Below are 21344 nucleotides of genomic sequence, written 5' to 3'. Positions count from 1 at the left end.
AAACAAAACAAAAAAAAAACCAAACATTGAAGAAAATGTTTTTGTCAGTCAGTGACGAACCTTCGGCAAACATTGACTCACTCGCTCCTCTGGCGTGGCATCCTCCTCCAGACTGTTCAGGGCGTTCTCCACTCTGGCGAGCCGCCCCGACAGAGACAGCAGCAGGCTCACCACTTTGTCCAAATCCCCGACAAACATCCGGAACTTGTCTAACTCGTTGGGTTTGCAGACTTGCTGGACTTGACCTTCTACCTCTTCTCCTAAAGCGTTGTTGTCCAGGATGTCCTCCTGAAGACTCTCCCTGGCTTCGCGCAGCACCTGCAGCTTCTTGCTCAGGCTGTCTATCAGCTCTTGCTGCGGACAGAAGAAATATCATATAGAACATGAGCAGATCTGTCTGTTTCCAGCTCACACTGATCTCCATGAATCATGTCACTTCTTGCACAGGCACTTGACTGAGGTCACATACTGTTAACATTAATGTTGCACCTGAACCAAGATGTTATTATTCAGATTCTCATTAGTTTAGAAAATCAGCTCAACTAGTCGAGCTAGATTCTGTTACTCAAGCCACTACAAGTCGAGTTTCTAAGAAATACTTTTTAGTTTCAGTCATTAAAAATGTGATCTTACTGATGGAAATCAATCATATGTTCTTGAAAATCCATGAACACGTCCCCCAACATTTCAAAAGTACGAGGTGAAGTAGAAAAAAAAAGCAACTCTAAAATATTTCTCCACATTTACACACCGTCCAAATGCAGCAAGACAAACTTGCTGCCTTTTCACCTGCGGCTCCAGGAAACACTGAATCATTTAATCTCTGGCACAAATATTAAAACTGAGTGGGATGGGTTTTTTTCCTATTCCAGAATGACGAAATGTGGCATTCCTACCTGGTGACACACCTGAGTGTGGGTGAAAAAGTTATATTCCTCATCTGTCTCAACACAACCGGCTGCACAAGTAGTCATTATAACAGGTTTTACAATCATATTCCTGAAATCATTCTCAAGGAAACCATAATCTGGACAAAGAGCATGACTATGCTAAAAACACAGCATGCAGCCGTGACAGTTGACTTTCAACGGGCAAAGCCACCATAAAAACTGCAACACATCTGCTATACAATGCTCTACAGAAAAGTTCATTTTGAGTTGTGACATTTTCAGGGTATTTAGACACACGGTACTAAAAGGAAAATTGGATCATTTCATGACTACTAACTTTGTAGTCACTCAAGACAAAGTTCAAGTCATAGGCAGAAAAAAAATCTACATCTATTGAACCAAAATTGTCCCTCTGAACAGGAAATAAGCATCTGAACAGAAGCTATCAAAGTGTGCTCATCCCTGGAGACCGATCTAAGCCTACAGCCTCCCTGGAACTCCAGTGGCCACCTTGAAGCACAACACGCATCACTCCATCTTTTCATCGATGTCCTGCATCCAGCTTGACCATCACATTCACCGAAGATTTTACCTACATTTCTTAGAATTAGTATTGAATTTCACAATTTTAACAGTTGCGGCTGTGACTGTGCAGGGAAGCAAATGGCTCCGGTACCTTCTTGTTGGCAAGGTCGTTGTCCAGTTCCTCCTCCGAGTCGTCCTCGTTCTGCTCTTGCATGTCTTTCATCTTGATAAGGAGCTCGGCTTTGGGGGCGGACGTGCTGTAATACGTCGAGCTGGTGACCAGTGTCACCGCGGCCGCCATGTTGTCTTCCTTCCCCCTGCAACAGCACACAAGTCTCAACTGTGGGCGTCTCTGCAGTCAGCAGACATGACAGACTGGACTTATGAGGAGGAAAAAAACTCCCTCTACTACATGTAGTTAGATTAGTTTAGATTAGACTGCCTTCATTCTTAAAAATGAAGTGTTTCAAATGTTAAATGGAAACAGTCCAGGTTCAGGAAGAATCTATGACAGTTTAGAATTTTAAATGCATTGACTCAAATGTCCTGTATGAATCTGTTTGTCACATTTGTCATGAAGCCTTCCCTTGTTCATGTCCTTTCATACATGTTGTGCAACTGCTATGTTGCAAATGTGCTGACTTACAAGTTTCCAAATGAATTCCCATGAGTTCACTTGCATTAGTTCTGTTTTAATGACTTTCTCACCATCATCCTGAAGCCACCTAACGTTTGAGACTGACCTGTCCTCCGTCGGCCTGGACCCTGGTTGCTTGCAAGGAACCTTCCTCCGCTGATGCGCCTCTTCCAGGAGCTGCTCGCCCTGAGGGAATATCCCCTCCATCAAGTCCATGGTGGTCTTCATCTTCCTCTGATCCAGAATATCAGCGAGCGACTTGTCCTTCCCCATGATGTCCCTGGCCAGCTCCTCCCTCTTCTGCTCCTCCACTGACGGCGAGCCGTTGGTGTCCTCGCCCGACTTTCCGACGGTGGTCATGTACACGTCTCTGTGGGACTTCAGTTCTGCACTACTGCTCTCCTCTTTTTGCCGTGTGAAAGCACAGAACCCTGACTCCAGTCCGGCTGCTCCCAAGCTTCCAATCCTAGTGATGTCTGGGGCCTCGCCGGCAGTGGCGCTCTGCTCGCTGCACTTGAGAAACGGGCAGTTCTCCTTGTCTGCGGTTTCCTCGGAGTGCACGATCCTGATGGGTATTTTCTTCACCGTGCTGTTTTCCTTGGAATGTTCCATCCTGGAATATGACAGAGACAAGCAGTGAGCATCTCCCTATGCGCTCTGGTGAGGTGACAAGAATTTCTGCTCTTGTTGATTTGCAGTGTGTTTCGCATGGCAACGGGGAATATTTCCATGCCCAGCGAGCGGAATACCAAAGACATCTGGATTCCGCCCACAGCTTCTGCAACAATTAAACTGTACACATGAATTACATTAGCTTAGCAGGAGGACAAGCGCTCAGGAGTTTTATAGTTGGCTTCCAAGTGAAATGGAGGGTGAGCTCTAATGACTGCATGGAGAATCCCTTTCATTTTCTTCTCATCACTCAAAAAGTTGAGAGCGGCTGCAGTTTCAAAAGGTTAGTATTTACCTGCTGGCGTCTTCGCCAGGACGTGAGAGAGGAGGCTTGTCGCTGAGTCTCTGTGGGGAGAAATGTGGGGAGGGCGAGCGCTGTCCTTCCATAGCCACCAGCCCTGAGGTTCTGTGGGAGTGAGCTGGGGGCGAGGACGCTGACAGCTGATGCACTGCCCCTTGTCCTTTGTCTACAAGTCCTTTACTCTGCTCAGAATCTCCCTTTGAATAGTGGGAGGGGACAAAAGCCGGGTTAGGATTACTGTTCGGAGGGACTCCAGTGAAGACTTCCCTCTGCGAAATGGACTCTTGGCCGGTGGTTTCCGAGCATCTGGAAGAGGACGGCTTCTTCAGCGCCGACTTCTTTGGTGCTGACTCCTCGGGCTGATGAGGCTCTGTGAGGCTGTGAGCGTCTCTGTGGTTCGCAGCTCTGTTTCTGATATCAGGGGGTGAAGTGGGCGGTGTGCAGTAACGCTCAAACTCCGCAGGCTTCTCCTTCACTTTGGAACCGGCCGGCCCTCTGTCAGAGAACCTGAGGAAACACAATGGAAAGCTTTTAATTACACGGCCAGGCAGCCGGGACTATCATCTGCAGCTCAATCAAATAACACGCTGCAACGGAGGAGCTGGTTCTTCTCCGGAGCTGCCTCTATGATTAGGACTGTGTCAGCATGACACGACACACATGGGCCTCTTTTCTTGCCTAATTTGCTCCTCGGGAACCAAGAAGATTTCAGTTCCAACTAGTAAGAAGGAATAAATCAAAGCAGAATGACAGCGCTTCTGACGGAACCAGAACGTGTCATTTATCATTTGCAGGATTTGGAAGCTCCACTCATGGAGGCAAGCATATTCGACTTTTTCAATGCAGCATAAGCAACAGGTCTCAAGACGTAATAAGCATATGTACACATTTATAACAAAGCAACAATTCATTGAGTCAAAATTTGGGGTTTGTCACATTCTCAGTTGTTGTCAGCTTAGTGCCAGGTAAACAGGGTCTCATGTATTGTCCCAAATTGTAAACTAAAACCAGACGCTTATGTCATTTACCAAACCTATTTACCAAACTTAAAATAGCTAGAAGACAAAAAGTGCAAACTAAATGTTTGCTCAAGTATCACACTGCAAGTCATGTGTTTAAACATATGAAGATGTGTTCACCGATTACGTCAATCCCCTGGTGTTCCAGAGGATTTTGAAAAGACCAAAAATGAATTCATATTTTTATCTCCACCAAGGAGGTCACTGCATTTAACCTGTCCTTCAGTAAAATAGCTCATAAATGGATGAATGGTTTCAATAAAAAACTTGCAGGAAATATTTATGATGGGACCAAGAATTGATGACTAAACTTTGGTGAAAATGTGTCACTCTCTGTGACTACTGTATGTGTTGTGCAGGCTGGTTCACGAATGCTACTGCCACCTGCTGTCCCATGGAACTCATTGCGATTAATGATATTTCAAATGCAACAAAAAAGTATAGATGAAATAAATGCACCCAATAATATTGGCTAAAAAAATGATGTAAATGAGCTGCTTGGCGAAGGTCTGCACACTGAGTGCTTTGCCAGTATATTTCTATTGAACACACTCCCTGGTGTGTTCAATAGAAAAAGATGAAAGTTAAAGCTTTTCAAAGTACCCATGTCAACACTTCTATTCTCCCAACAACTCTGGGGTTTTGTGACAAACTAGTTGGCATTTAAACTTGCATCAAGCTTGTCTCTTATACCAAGAAGCACGTGAGGCTTCCGCCGCAAATTCAATAATGAGTCGTCAGTAAACTTTGCATTGATCCAGCAGTCACAAGATACAGTGTGCTGACCCGCAGACCCACTGACACCATCATTATTTCAAAACTTGTTGTCTTTCAACCACGCAACTGGCTAAACATCTTAATATCTGACGGCCCTGAATCAACACACAGACCAGAACTAGTAGGACGCAATGGGACACAAAAGGTAAACATTCTAGGGTTGCTCCTCAGTTCCCGAACAATAATTTTGTCAAAACATATTAATTTGTGAGTCACAATACATCAGGAAATATTTTCTCCCAGACCTTAGACCTAGTCAGCAACTCTTCGACCAGCTTACTCTGAGTAAAACTCCTTGGCTGATGCTTTACTGAAATGCTTTACAACATTGTGAACTGGTGGCTAACTTGTACTGTACACATAATACACATGAGTGAATTGCTTCAACATATATCTATAAAAGACATGTAAATGTAAATCCTCTTCTAAGCTATTAGTGTTACCACAAACCTAAAACCCAGACAGTGTTCCACCGTACGTTACCATCAACATGAAACCTTGCTAAAAGCATAAGCGACTAGCGTGCTGTCAAGTCAGAGAAATGAAATGCCAACTCACGTGAAGCAGTGCTTTAACCCTCTCATTTCTATGAAATAGCTGATGTCCTGTCACCGTCTCTGACAAAGCACCTGCTGGCTTCTCCTCACATCTGTATCAATAACCCCGAGTGGGAGGGGCTTGCGTCACTCGCTTCACCTCTCAAACTTCTGACAATAATAACTTCCTCCACGACGCAAACGTTGAGTGTCATATGGCTGTGACAATGACTCCAGTCATGACACGATACTCAATACACTGTTTTGAGTTTCCCCAGTGGGAGTTTAGATAATGACTCCTGTATAACTGGTTACCTGCCCATGAAGTCAACATGACCAAGTAACTGCACATGTGTGAGTCACTTCACAGGTACTTGCACAATCGCGAGAGAGCTGACGCGGCAGAGTCTGATGAGAGGTTTACATTAGGATTTCACAGTAAACACCATGTTAACATATCTGCTATTGTGTCCCGAACACACTCTAAAGACAGAAATCCTAATGGCTGACGTCAGTCTACACAGAGCAAGTCACATTAGTTGAGCAAATATGTTCAACTGGTTATAGTTGGCCTTATGTTGAGGAACTAGGAAAAAAAAGGAAAGCACAACATTACAAACAGGAACAAAAAAGTAGCCAAACTGGCATCGTGAGTGCACCGTGATGGGATTTTTGGTTGTGTCTATTGAATTTGAATGTGAAATAGCGAATGCTCACAGTGGTCAAGCGGTGCCTCTTACTGACAGACTCACCCACAAAACAAATAATTCCAGACGTACACGCACAGAACACTGTTTAAGTTACCATTGGGAGGTGATATAACCATTTTCTTTACATTCAAACTCGACAAGAAAAAGAAAGACAGTTAAACCATTTTACGACTGCCATTACGACCAGGTCTGTTTATTTTGATTTCATGGATGTCAAATTGTTAAAGAACGTGAAATGGGTTTGTCAGTATTTTCCCTCTTAGTTTCAGACTAATTAGAGTTTCAATAGGAAATTAAATGTTTTTCATAATAATGAAACGTGAATGTGAATAAATAAACTCAGATGATGAATCGAAACACAATGATTTTACAATCTTACGAATGTTAAAACATCATGTTTTATTATGAATTTTCTATGGATTCATGTCATTGTTTATAGTTTGATTTCCTGTCCGTTTATTTCTCTCCACTCCAACGGTGCCGCATGTAGCTCCGCTAGAAATAGAATCCTCGCTGATTTGAAGCAGTGCAGTAGCGCAGGCAACATTTGGTAAACACTTTCTTTAAAAAAATACCATATTACCATATTATATTTACATATTCCATATGAAGTAATTTTCGCCTTAAAGCATGACCAGTATTATCCAACAGCTAAGAGGAAGGTTAATACTTAAACATGAGTATCGGATCGGTATTGGTCGATACCCAAAGCCCATGTATCGTATCGGGACCATAAAAGTTGGAACGGTGCATCCAAAAAATCCGGTCAAAAATTACACAGGCAGACACATTCTGTTCAATGATGCCTTAATACCAGAAAGAGACTCTTGTTGTAAGTTTTCCTCCTGCACAAAAAGTATATATATTTAGTGAGCAGCTAACAACACTTCAGTTCTTGATCATTCGTCCCTCATGGGAAAAACGGATGTAACAGCAACAAGGGAGCCATGTTGATGTCGAAGAGTAAACAGTCATAACTGGGACGTCTCTTCTGAGCGGATTTTGTTTGAGGAGTATCTCACAATTTCTCAACTCATTTAAAAAGACAACACCAGTGGCTGTATAATATAATGACATAACACAAAATAGGTCTGGACATTTATTAACTGAGTGACGGGAACGTCTTCTAAATAAAGCCGTTTATGGGATCTTCTCTCCAATGTCATCCAACTTCCTGAACAGAGAATCATGTCTCCTATCTAGGCTGGAGCTCATGATGTGTCACATATTCAGACATTTTAGGTCTCCGTGGTCACTTGGCCTCAGTCATTTCCGCTTTTACTGTGGAGAACAATGGCACTATGTCTAGGTAACTAAGCAACCCATTCAACTAATTCAAAAGACCACAATAGTCATTCACACAGTCATACACCGATAAAAGAAATTTGGCCTGAAAAAATAATCCACTGTGGACAACAACACAACATTGTGAACCAGTTAGGACAACATCCAAGAACTCAAGGGGTTAATGCAAATGAAAATACTGAGACAAAATATTTACTCACCCAGTGGCATTATACAGCTGTTTTACAGGTAGACTCTCCTCTTCTCTATTTTCCATCTCAGTCATTGTTGGAGCCACAGGAATGTTCTGTGCACAAGGTAGAAAGCATTCAGATACCAAGACTCCTTTGCTTAAGTGAAGACACGCTAAACACTAAATGTCTTCGCTACTCTGCCTCAATGTCAAGCTTATATCGGAAAGTCACCACATTTTTACATAAATCTTATTATTATCCAGACACTGTGTCTCACCTGCCCATAGAAGTCAGCTGAAGGAGACGATCGGGATCGCTCATGAAAACAGGCCGTCTTGCTTGGCTCCTCTGGTGGGGAATCAAGGATGTTGTCAGCTGACCTGTACCTTCCCGACACTCTACTCTCCGCAGTCTTCTTCTGTGTGTTCCATCTTGCTTCATATTCTGCAAAGGTGCCCAACCTTTGCTGGTCGGAGGGCAGAGTGTATGCAACACAAGTCTCTGGATTGCTATCCCTTTCCCTAGTTACCTTTGGGATGTTCTCTGTGGAGGCCAAGCTTTGGCTCAAGGTTTCAGAGGGGCTTTCTTTCGATCCGTGCAGGTGCTTTTTCACAGTGAACACAGTTTTGCCAATTGCTTCAAAGCCTTTTTCTTGGTCCAGCGAAGAGCTTGCATTTTTACTGTGCTGCAGATCTTGAACCCCGACCTCATTGATTTTGTCAGGCTCTGAGAAAGATTTAACCTTTTTTTCTGCCTGAAACCGCTTCCGTCCACCAATGCGAGTCACCAGACCACCGGCATGCATTGATTTATTGGTCACAGATTCTGAAAGAGTTGGCAGAGGGGTAATATCTTTCCTGGGCAGCGCAGTGGTAGGATAGTTACCAGCTACAGCATCAGTTGCAGGACTCTCCAATAAAACTGGTTCCAGATCCTTCCTCCTGAAGGAAGTGGCTTTGAGCACCCTTGCTTGAGCTTCCTTTAGATGATCCTTGTAGGTGTTGGAGAAAGGGCTGTCCACAGGGGTGGGGGTTGTGTTTTGAGAGGGATTCCAATCACTCTGATTATCTTCAGAGACTTCCTCAGTGGATGCACTTTGACTTTTCTGTAATTTGGCTTTTCTCATTTGGATTTCACTTCTTAAGGTTGTGGCGAAACGGTCACTGCGGCGCATTTGCTTATTTTCAACAGACTCTTCTGAATGAATGCCTTTGGATCTGTCCTCTTGATCAGCAGCATCAATGGACAGAGAGTGGAGCATGGGTGTTGTCTGAGGGCAGATCTTGTTGCCAGCTTGTCGGTGATTTCTCACGTCTTGGGATGATTCCCTGGGTTGCAGTTGGAAGCTCCTCTGAGGTTCAGGCTGTCTTGAAGGAGGACAACTCAGGTACTGAGTCTCAGGGCTTTGTAAAGCGTCCTTGTCTTCATAGGGGGGTTTTGGTAGAGACTGTTCAAGGGTTTCAGTCAGTTGCGGTTTGCTGTATCCATTGGCGTTAAAGGGATGTGGATGGTTGGGAAGAACGAACTTGGCTTTGGAGACAGTCTGTGGGCTAAGAGAACTACGATCTTTTGCATTTAGTATCATTTCAATGCCTGCTGTGCTCTTCCTATCATCTGGCTTTCTCACCAAATTTTGGGTAGGTGGCTGGTTAGTACTCAGACAGTAGTATCTGTTTTGCCCACTATAATCAGCATTTTGCTCCAGGCCTGCTGTTACTTGGGATGCGTTTAAGCTTCTTCTCTGATTCTGGCCAAAGTGATGCGCTGATCCATTCGTGGGCAGCTCCTGCATGCTGCAAAAGTAGCCACCTACAGCATGTGGCTTTTGAGCAGATGAGGCCCAGGGCTGTGAAGTGCCTTTGTCACTATGTTGCCTATGATGGTAGTATTGGTTTCCATGTGGGGGCTGGCCTTGCCGAACATCAGTGCTGGACAGTGAGTACTGCTTATTTGTGATGAACTGGTTGTTGATGGGTCTATCAGTCGAGATGTAAAAACTTTCGTTTTTTGGTGACACATTGTTCTTGCCAGGGAGCTGAGAATGAGGACCTTCCACGTGACCCCGTTCGTGCACCTTTGTAGCAGCAAAGCTGTCGCTGCGTGCTGGTGGGGGCGGCGGTGGAGGAGAAGGGGAGGTGGTCTTCTTTTTCTCTGGAACATGCCAAACTGGTCCAAAGCTTGTTCGACTTGAGGCAGAGTGTCGAGAGCTGGCCTCGTCAGGTACTGGCCCATCACATCCTCCCGGCATTTGGAAATATGTGAGCCTGTCATCAGGTTTTACCCCCTCCACTGGGTTTCTACTATTGTTTGGTTTTCCTGCTGCTTCCCACTGACTGACTTTGTACATGTTCTCTGTGGAGGCAGTGTTGCTCTTCGACAAGGTGTAGTCTGGCGTGCCTGAGCTGGTGGAGAAGGAGCTGTAGGCCGAGTCTCGTTTTCCTCCTGCAAGATGCTCAATGCTGTTGTTTGACTTGGCAGGGGACAACTGCCCTGCCGGGTATGGGTGAGGAACTTGCTCTAGACTATCCATGCTGCCATGAGAGCTGAATTGGTCGGACACTCTGCGGAGGTTTGTTTGCTCCCAACTCGAAGAGAGGTCAGTTGAAGAAGAGCTGGACGGGGAGAGAAGAGAAAAGGTTGACAGAGAAGTAAACCAACTATAGACAGCAATCTACTTGTTATGCACTTTCAAAAGTCATGCCCTTGTAGTCAGTGTCCTCCTGAGACCTCCACAAAGCTACTTGCTAGTACTTATAGATTAAAATCATGGCCTTAAAAGATACCATTGTTTTGTTGCTAAACCCTCACTGTATGATGCCATGGTGGCCTGGTCCTTCATTATATCCAACTGTCAGACACAGCACAAAAACTGGTTGCTGTCAACGTCATTGCCAAAAGAGACCACAACAACAACCAAAGAAGATGAGTGGCCAGAATAATATCAGGAAAATACTACTTGTAACTGACATTGAAGTCATGTTAAATAAGAATATGAAAGACAAATAACAGTATAGTGAAGAGCAGCAGTCATGAGTAAGTTGCACAGAAGTGCCAGACTCAACAGTTTCCATCTTAAGACGAAAGTCATAATATAGCAAAGTAGCATTGACATTTAGAATGTTTCATGGGTTAGAGTTAAATCATTTTTAAACAAGTGGCCATTTAAATAACATGCAGTAAAAATGCATGAAAACACTGACATTATTTTCAGAGCCAGTCGGGTGGTGATGCACATTACCTTGCATCATGTGCGGTGTGCCAGACTGTCGTAGCTGGAGAATGGGTCTTGGCCAGCTCCGGTTGGTTTTCATTGAACTTGGTGGAGTGCCAGGAGTGAGGCCTGCCTACGGGTTCATTCCGCCTGTTCCAAACACACATGCAGTGAATTAGACAGTTGCCTCGCATGGAAATTAAGATGCGTTCCCCTGTGAAATGTAAATGATATAACCAACAGCCAAACTAGAGTACAAAGCTAGAATTCCTACATTACTTTAACGTTTGCAAGCTGCTGCCTAAAAGACTCTTTTGGACACTGAACATACCCTTTGAAGCGATTCTTTCTGTGGTGCATGTCAGAGGAAGAAACCCATAATTAAATTGTTTTCCCTAGTTTATGCACAAAACTGGACTCTATGTATCCCTCTGCTTAAGCGGTGAACAAGCACATGAATCATCATCTAGCAGGGATAACCACAACAGAGATCAAATGAGCATGCCAGGCAGGTGGAGAGGTGATAAACCACGAGGAAGAGGAGAGATGCTATTGAAGAATGGAGCTACGGTTGACTATCGATTAGTATGATCAGGCACAGGTCACAAATGAAGGGAAGGACATGATGAACGCACTAGTGATTACAGTGAAGCCATTGAACTGTACCTCATGGAACTTCGTAAAATCTTCGTAAGAAAGCTTCTTGCCACATGTACGTCATTTTCTGAGGGCATTTTCTGAGCTACAATATCCACCATTTTCATATTCCTGGGCAGCAGGGAGGAGGAACAAACACACCAAGAGCTCATTGTCAGTAGAACGGACAACAAAAAAGAACACGCAATGATTCCCCACCTTTTATGATGCAACGAGAGTTTAAACTATGTATTATTCATAACTGTGATAAACACATTTTGTTCTAAAGGGTCTGGAAAGGTAGCTCGCTCCAGTCCTGCTTTCAGACTCCAGTTTTTGACCACTCTTCCAACTTTTCAAAAGGCAAGAATCCATAGAAAGATGGACGTCGTGTTGATGACGAATGGTCAGCAAAATTATATTTCATGAGTCATCATTAAAAAAGGTACTCCAAGTAAAAAACTGGGGAATTTAATAACGGGAATAAAAATGAGAGCTGTCGCACGACTTATTTGCTGCAGAGTCATAGCGCAGTGGCACCATCTAGCGGCTGTACTACCGCATGTGCCATACCACAAAATTGAATACCATAGTTTAATGTAAAGTCACAGAGGACGACTGATACGTACATCAGATGTGTCTGAGGTCAGGTGATTGTACTCAGACTCTGCCATATGGTCTCAACAGGAGCACCATCCCAGCATGGGGTTAGGGGCTTAAAGAATTGAGAATCTCTTACACAATCAGATCAGCCATCTCACCCCTCACTCCAAGCTGTTGTCTGCTACCCAGACTGCATTTCTGTCCTCCATGACAGCAAAACCGTGTCGTTTGATGGGAGAAGAGGGGCAATGAAAGTACTCTGCCGTACTTACTATGAAGCAAAGATCTATCTTCAGCATGTCATTTGAGAGTCCAGCAAAAATGAAATACACTGGCATCTCTGTGTACTGCTTGATATTTTAATACTGAACAGCACAAGGTCCTTTTTCAAATACACAACTGGGAAAATAAGGTTCGAATGTGGTGGAACTTTGGACAAAGCTTTCATTTGTGCTTACTCGTGTTGGACCCAGAGCTGCCACACAAAGCAGGGAGGTCAAGAGGGCCTGCACCCTTGTCACCTCGTCTAAAGGCATTCAACGATCTGATGGCAAGGTTCACAGCAGCTTCCTTCAGAACGACACTGAAGAAAAACAAAAACTATTGCCTGGAACAAATAACGGAATAAACAGCGGAAACAGGAATTTAAGTTTTGGGTTTCAGAATATTCAATAAAATGTGTAACCCCATGACAGATTCACGTTACAGGACAATCGTATATGTACAAATGTATAGGGGACAAGTAGGAAAAAGAAGCCATGTCTCCCACGTCTGCTCCGAGTCCATCTTTCTGGGCCACTAGGATCTAGCCACACATGGCGCCGGCTATTGGTATGCAAATGAGCCTGGCTTTATTAGGCCTATCGTCAGGGCTACAGCTGGACCAGCACAGATATGCTCAGAAAGTGAATCAGTTGGCAGGAATGGGGGCTGGGGAGGCTTTTCTGATTGGTTCAGCAGTTGATTTCAACTTTAGGTGTGAAGAAGAGTGTTCTGTGTGCTCCACAGCAAGCACAAAATATATTTACCAAGCAGAATGTCAAGCACAGAGGACTGCACGCTCACAGATTAATTTATTAATATTTGGCTTTAAAATGCAGATGATCATGGCTTAACCTAAATGACAAACACCCCCATGGTAAATCATAAAAAAAAAAAACAATAACATGGTATTAGGGTCATAAATCCAAACACAGGGAATCCCAATATGCTCAAAACACCCCCAGTACTTAAAGCTGCAGGTGCTTTATGGCAACAAACAAGACATTTGAGCAAAATCAAATTAGAGAGATCTTGTGAACTCACCCAACATCTGGAAGAAGAAACTGAAACTCGGCTCAAAAGACTGTTTTACTCAGCAGAACTCAGCCCGAACCACCCAGTCGGACTGGTGGTACTCGCACACCGATCACTCTCAGACACTCCAGTGTCCGGCCAAAATAAAGAAAGACTGCAGGGCTCTGACCATGGTGGCTGAACACATCCTTAAAGTTAATATTCAACATGAGATGGCCATTACCAACAAAGTTCGGCCCCTAGAATTAGTTTCAACAGAGAGGAGATTTCCTCCAGGATTAGTGGGGTATTACTCCTGAAAGGGGGACGAAGAGAGTAAAGAGGGAGGAGGGCTATTGTCGCAGCCAGTCGCCTTGTAGTATTTCACTACCTTGCTTCGTCTCATTGGCTCTCTGTGGCTAATATGCTAATGATGGGGTGAAATGCTGGACTCCTCTCTCACGACGCTGACGTGCATTTCTCCAATTTCTATGGCAACAAGTTGATCTCAAGGACACTCACTTCCCCTGGAACACTGCAACGTCCAGGGTGAGGACATGGGATACAGGTCAGGTACAGGGAGACCACTATGATTTGATGATAGATCAAATTGCCATCGAAAATAGATCATTACAGTTACAAGTTGTAGCATCCACTCAAGACATTCTCTACTTATTCAGATTTCAGCCAGTCCACTAAACAATAATAGTAATAATATAGTAATAATATATGATAATAACATCAATGTTCTTTGTGGGTCTGTGGATTTTTGCTCGATGACTGACATTCTGTCCTCTTTTAACCTACTAGACTACCATATAATTTCAGGCTCTCAGGGGACTTCTATTCACATGCAGTGTAGCCAGGAGAATAAGATGAGGGTCAGCATCACGTCCGGACTCAAAGTGCAGGTATGGAGTTCACTAGTGGACCTGCACTGGCAGGTGATCCGGTGGATTCCATTAGAGGCCGAAACCTCACACAAAGGGCTACTTCAGCAGATGCTACAATCAACTCAGTCATGTTTCGGGTGAAAGAGGTGAACCGTGAGTAGTATGTAATGACCAGGACATTCCTGGGCTGAGTGGAATACCTGCTGTCAAGTCTCTGCGCTGACCCACACTCAGGAGGCACCTGTGAAACTTCTGTTTTGACCCAGTGCATGTGAGCAGAGACAGATTAAATTAATGATAATCCCAACACAAAAAAAGTGCTACCACATTGAATTTGGAGTCGAGAGAGAGGGGATTATTTGGGGCATTAACATGCATTAACCCACAATCCAAATTTTAGGGGCACAAAGAAAGCCGGGAGGCAGAGGAAACTAACTGAGCAAGGCATCGAAAAAAAAAAAAAAACTGTCTAAGTTATTGCTAAATTAAGTAAAACCTTCCAGAACAAAGTTAGAAATCACAATTACAATTGCAAAATAAGTTCCAATTTATTTTATTTTTACATTTTAATACTTTGAATCTTAAAATAATCAAACACTCATTCATATTCATGATCTGCTGCTTATTTGCTTCACAGGGTTGGGACGCCCATCAGCTACATGGAGACATGGAGGCAATGTAGACAACTCGTCTCACACATACACACCTACAGACAACAGTCATCTTGTAATATTTGTACCTGTCAAAGTTGCCGTCATCAACGCAGCTACAGTTCAAGTACCATCAAAGCCAGAATTTAAATCGTTTTTACAAGACTATGCTGTCTCAACGCTACCACCATGCAGTATATTAACGTGCTTACGTTATAACGATAATTAAAAAAAAATAGTTGTAATGGTATTTGATGATCCATACAGTTCACTTGACCAGTTACTTTACAGTTACAGTTACAGTTTTTTTGTGTTTAAGCATAGATCACATAAAACCACTAATTATTTTAATTACTGAAATAATACAAAACTAATGCAACACTACGATGCGCAGCTCTATATACCATCGTGAAAAACAAATATTGCAGTAATTAAGCATATAGATAAAAAAGGAGCAGAAATACTAACTTTATTAACATTCCCACTGTGTGCTAACAGTCTGTTCCGACACTTCCAACACTATCATTCAAACAGCAAAGTGTTAGAAATCATGAAAAACACCTTATAGGTAACACCAACTTTAGGGGTTACTACTTACTGTCCATTCGTAGAAACGAGAAGAGACAAAAGGACCTCTGAATGGTATTAATGATTTTGCCCACTAAGACGTAAAAAATGTTAAGAAATCTACTTACCTGAAATAATTTAGTGCACAGCATTCCTCACATTCTACACTGGCTTAATAAAAAAAAAAAGGCGGCACATGTAAGGCAGCATGCTGCAACCCCTGATGGACGCGCACACTGTAGGTTAGGCCAATAAGCCTCTCCAAGTAAATTGGATTTGGTTGCTTATCGCAGCAAAGGCCCATCTCCAGAGAATGCACATGATGAAGAGGATAACAAAATGTAAAGATCCACTCCGCAGTACTTCAGCAGCTGTGCCAGAAGGGGGAAGCCAAACACCTCAATATATTTCAAGCCTCAGAGTTCAGTTAAAGGGCTGTTCACTTGGGTGGGTGCAATGTGGAGTAAACTGCCACGGTGGGATAAAGCACTTCCACCTGCATGTGCACAGATGTTTATGTTCAGTATGGAAGCACAGAATAGGAACTGGGAGAGAAGTCTCAACAACACATCAGTGGTGCATTTACACTGTCCAAAGACATTACGGCGATGACAAAAAGGCGTCTTCTTTCCAAAACCAAACATGTTAATGTCAGCGTAAACATTTGGATGTCCCTTATCTGACTTCCTAAAGCCGATGCAGGGAGTAGTGTGGTGTTGTTCAGACATGTGCGAGGAAACACGATGCTTCCCACACAAAACCACACCTGTTGAAGACAGGACGAGCGACAAAACCCAGTCCCTCTCACCCACTCTCCTCCCCCAAATGACATTACACATAAAATCCTCGATTAGTCACTGCATGCAAAATACGTGACTCGTTCATTAGTCCCCTCCCATCTGCTGTTTGTGCCCAAGCCACACCTTTGCGAGTGAAGCAGGTTCTGACAGCACCCTCCTGATCCTCTTTCACCTATCCCACATTATCCCCAAGATGAGAAGAACTATTTTGTAGAGCAGCCAAAACATACATGTGCAGGCAAAGATTACACAACAGATAATGGTTTAACGTTGTCGACCAACAAGTACACACAACAGATAAAAACAGTGAAGTGCTAATTCTCTAGCTTGGACACAATGAAGAAGATGAATAAGTCTTCAATAGCAGTAAGTCAATGTCAAACAAAACATGCTGTGACATATCTAGTATTGTGAATATTAACAACCACGTCAACCAGAAATATCACCGGCTTCGCAACTCTATTAGTAAGCCTTGCTTTTGCAGGTGTCAACATCCACGTCTTTATCTTGCGTAACAACTCATTAGATGAGGTTTATCAAGTTTATCACAACCGTAAACCTCCTCTGCAACCGACTAACCATGTTATTCAATGCACCATGTTGTAAGGAAAAAGTAAACAAGGAAACCGTTATAACATGTGTTTAATATCTTGTGTGCATTCCTTTCTGCACATGGTTTCATGAGCCAAATCCATAATGGGTACTAGTAATAATGAGAAAATCTTTCTCTTGATTAAGTTGAAAAGTGACAAAAAAAGAGTTAATACAGAACAACACTACATTTCATGTCAACTCGCAACTTCTCAGAATTTCAACTCGCCATCATAGAATTGGGTTAATCTTATATGTTTCATATGAATATGTGAAGGACTTTTTGCAGAAATGAAAATCGGATGTCAAATGATGTCACACACATAACAATTGAAGCTGACAACAATCCAGTTGGGTGCGAGCAGAGGTTCATGACACAACATTTGGCACTGTTATCAAGGACTAGCTTCACCGCGGGAGGAGTGACATCCTCAAGTTACACAATGTTAAATACTGTAGCAGCAGTACGTCCAATGCACCTCAAATTAACAGAGACACATGCAAAACTATCTTAAATTAATTGTTAAAATAATGGTATTCATAAACAGATGAAGCAAAGAGGGGCCACATCGGAGCATGAACGGAAGTTAGTTCCAAGAGTTTCTTAATCAAAATAGACGGCACAAGTTAGTTCTCTGACAGAATGCATAAAACCTCTAACAAAACCAGAGAAAAAACCAATGACATGGATATCACACTATAGCCATTTAAAACAGTACGGACAAATTCACATACTGCCACAGTCATGCTTGAGACACTGTCGTCATGATGGACAGCTGCAGTGATAATTGCTTTTTTTTAATTCTTGAATTTCAACTTATAGAAAGATACAATAGCTGAAGGCCAAGAGGCAGCACTTACATAGTACACCAAGAATTGGACTCTGTGGCTGAAACCCAAAGTCGTGTCCTTGCAGAGAGACACTAAATGAGTGGACTTCCTTGTACGGCAGGATTTGCTCAGGGATTACGTTATGATATGAAACAATGCAGACAGAACGGCAGACAGCAGGGACAATGGGAGCAGTGTTCCACACAAGGCCGTTTGTAATGTGGCCTCCACTGCTGAGCTAACAAATGAATCATCTTTTTAACCAAATATGCGATCTGAAAAGCACAACAGAGCCAACAGGCAGCAAAACCTCTGTAATGATTTACTGTGAGCGGTGACAAATTTCCTGAGTGAACAAATGTTGCCAAATCCATTTCGTGCATTAAATATTAGTGTTTGTTTCATCACACAGGTTCAACAAACAAGCGACCTTCCTGATTCAAAAAATGAACGATAATATATGAACTCCAGTGAGTCGGAAATTTGCGAGTAACAAAACCCACAAGTCCATGGCTGCATAAGCAAGGCCCTGCAACTTTCACTTGAGCATCACACTGGTTTGTTGGCGTGAAACCATGGAGACCGGAGTCGGTGCACACATGACAGCAGCAGATGCAGAAGTAGAGGGCACGGGAGGGGACTGGAAATGGGTTACCTACCTTTTAACAACCAGACTCAGGGCCTTATGGGAGCCCTTCACCAGGCAGATTGCCTCTTGTCTGTAGCCACTCAGGGGAATCTCGTTGATGTTGACAAGCTCGTCTCCCACCTGGAGACTTACAGCTGCTGCTTTGCTGCCTTGCTCGACCTGTGGCACAAACACAGCACATGTAGAGTGAAATATCATCTCACAAAGAACAACTCGGGTACTTAGCACTGACACTGACACCCCTTCAACATACAAAAGCTATTTTCAACACAAGTCGTCTATTTAGTATCAAGCTATTTTAGAAGCAACCACGAAACTATACTTTTAACTATTTGTTTCATCAATGCACAGAAACAGAACATCTTTGCTTTGTTATAGCAAGGGTGCTGTGTAAACCCTCAACTATATCATAGAAAGAGTGAATCAGAACCAGACCCAAAAATCCCTTATCAGCACCATATGAAGACGCGATTTTTCCACTCCAACATCCAAAAATATCAAAACTCCACAGTTGGAACAAGCTTGAGTCAAGTGAAAGGGCATTTTGATTCAAGATCTGCTCTCATGTGGGACTTGGAAATGGACGAGCTGTTGAAGATTATGACCAGAAAATGATTCATCTACACAAAGCAAACCATTAATAAAATGATAACAGCAGGCAACTTTTTTCCCCAAATACAAAGCCGCTTCTTTAGAAGCCCACGCCTAAAGCGAGATATGAAAACAATCCACACAGGCACCTGGAATAACACATCCATCAGAGAGGTACAGTGTGTGTTTAGTACCTCTGGATAGGATCCACCAACACCACTGAACATATTCAACAGAGAGAACACCACATTCCCAGAAGAGTCTCAGAAGCAATTTATACAAAAAAGGTCAATGCTCACCTCACTACAAAGAGACAACATGACAAAACTGAATTCAGACCGAACTCACTTGGCAGTTGGCACATTAACACACAAACACTCTGCAAGCTCTGTAGCCGATTACAAACCTCTGGGAGGGGGTAGTGTGACCTAAGCACAAAGGTATGTGTGCAGATACACACCATTACGTCTTATATGGTCTTTATCCTCGGTGCAAAGACATTATATTTGAACAGCTCTGACTTAAGGGATGGTTTAAGCAGAACAGGCTGAAGTTTTGTGGCTGGCAAAGATCCGGACTTGCTCCTGATATGGTGCTGTACTCAGTCGAGAGGTGAATCATCGTCCATGATTGTTTTATGTTTGGTTGAAGAATCTAAGTTGGAGACAAAACACTTCTCAATTCTCAACAGCACTTGAAGGTTTTCGGTAACTGTTACTTCAGCATAAGCCATAAAATCAAGAATGTAACAAGAGAGCAGTCGCCCTTAACAACCTGGTCGAGGCAGTAAAGATCATGACTTTCATCTAGTAAAGAAAAGAACATGAAAAGTTAGGTCTTTTCATCTGCAAACATGACTTTAGGAAATGACTATGACCAGTACAAATGACTAATTAATTATTATTATTATTTTGAAAAACTTTTGCAAACATTCCAGTGAACAATATTTATAGATACGTCTTTCACAGCTAAAACACTCCACAGGTTTTCCTTTTGTCTACTTCCCTATCAGCCATGGCCACACACATCAACTATCTTCCTTAAAGCAATAATCAGTCAAGGTCCAACCATCCTGGACGCCAGAATATTCCCAAAAATAGCCTCCTGTCTCTCTGCGGGCATGAAGGGAAGGATGTGGCAGTGATGAGGGTAAAGAATGTATTTTTTTTCTGCTGACATGTGTCCTGTGCAGGGTGCTGACAGGGCACTGAACCCAGACCTATGCAATTTTCACTCTGGCTCAACAACAGAGTGCCAAAGCAAACAAACGCAATGTGCTGGACCTTGTATATCATTTTGCTCCGATAACATAAAAAGGTTTATTAAACATCGGTCCTTTAAATTAAAGTAGTACATGTAAATAAAACAGTGAATTATTACTTCAAGAGATGTATTTGACAAAGTGACAGATTTTGATGGTTATTATGAAAGTAATGTTAGTGATACTTTCACACAGAGAGGAAAATCATTTTATAATCTCATGAAATGTGCATTTGTGTGTACGCACCAGGTAGATAATATGCACTTCAAAAGTACAACTAGTCATTTCCGACAAATAATTGTGCACATTAAAGAAGTTTGGTGAGTCAATAGTAATTCAGAAAAAAAAAAAAATATAAAGACTGACACTGACTGTACAGTAAACATGCAACATTTAAAGTGATCTGAGGAAATACATGACCTTTATAAATCCTTTCATTTGACCGAATTTGGTTTTGGAAATAGAATGTTACGAAACTCCTTAAAAGGAACTAAACCAGTTTACCTGTGGAAAATTTACTGCTGCATGTTTACCACAGGCATTTTTGTGTCCTGCGAGTGCTTCTTTCTGCATGTAAAATTTGGATCCTGCCGAACCCCAAATATGCATAAGGTGCAGGGTCAGCTGCACCGTGTTAAACCAGATTATTTTAGTTTATCGAGACTTTAAGTCTGCGAAGACGCTGAGCATAACATGAGCTGTGAGTGGTATGTGAAGAATTTATATTAGAACCAGGACTTTTTTTTTTCTTTTTTAACTGTACCCTTACAATCCTTTCTTGGTGCGGACTCTTTCTTTGTCACTGGAGCAAGGGATAATGGAAGACAAAGATGTGCTACTTCTGCTTAAACTGTTTCATTAGGTATTAAGACTAAGTTTCAGGAGGTGGGTGTGGCAGAATATTTCACACAACTAAAGATCTCAAATCTTGGCAGTTCAGGCGTTCTGCAGGGAATCTTATGAGGTGAATCTGAGCTTTTTCAGGCCTCATAATTCTAAAAAAACAAATGTGGAATGTCATAAATAGGCTTGTCCAAACGTAGTATGGCATAAAACCACTGACACGAAGAAGATGAAAACAGTAGTGAACTCAATTCACAGAGCTAACAATTTCCATACCATGTTTTTGCTCATTCCGGTTATTTGGCCGTCTTGGATTATGCTTCATTCTAAACTGAATTATTTAAGAAGCTTTGTTGAGGGTGACTTGCATTCAGAAATAACTAATAAGACAATTAAAA

At 42.7% G+C, this 21344-nt stretch overlaps 1 protein-coding gene across 6 annotated transcripts in view; it reads right to left on the bottom strand.

Moving 5' to 3' along the window:
• shroom2a (shroom family member 2a) overlaps positions 1 to 21344 on the bottom strand; it is a 28161-nt gene that overhangs the window by 1129 nt on the left and 5688 nt on the right. For 2 of the 6 annotated variants that reach the window (XM_053886293.1, XM_053886323.1), the window contains 10 exons: positions 18262 to 18410; positions 11423 to 11524; positions 11088 to 11105; positions 10784 to 10906; positions 7823 to 10157; positions 7573 to 7658; positions 3020 to 3532; positions 2159 to 2665; positions 1567 to 1732; positions 82 to 354 (listed from right to left, as the gene is read on the bottom strand). In XM_053886293.1, the coding sequence (XP_053742268.1) occupies positions 82 to 354; positions 1567 to 1732; positions 2159 to 2665; positions 3020 to 3532; positions 7573 to 7658; positions 7823 to 10157; positions 10784 to 10906; positions 11088 to 11105; positions 11423 to 11524; positions 18262 to 18410 (4272 nt within the window). Of the gene's footprint in view, positions 1 to 81; positions 355 to 1566; positions 1733 to 2158; positions 2666 to 3019; positions 3533 to 7572; positions 7659 to 7822; positions 10158 to 10783; positions 10907 to 11087; positions 11106 to 11422; positions 11525 to 13300; positions 14734 to 18261; positions 18411 to 21344 lie in introns of those variants that run through there. The other 4 variants (XM_053886299.1, XM_053886308.1, XM_053886331.1 and 1 more) reach the window with 4 other exon arrangements.

Source organism: Synchiropus splendidus, chromosome 1, assembly GCF_027744825.2.
Source record: "Synchiropus splendidus isolate RoL2022-P1 chromosome 1, RoL_Sspl_1.0, whole genome shotgun sequence".
NCBI lineage: Eukaryota > Metazoa > Chordata > Actinopteri > Syngnathiformes > Callionymidae > Synchiropus > Synchiropus splendidus.
Note: the sequence above shows the minus strand (reverse complement) of the source record. Positions and strands in the feature narration are given on the sequence as shown.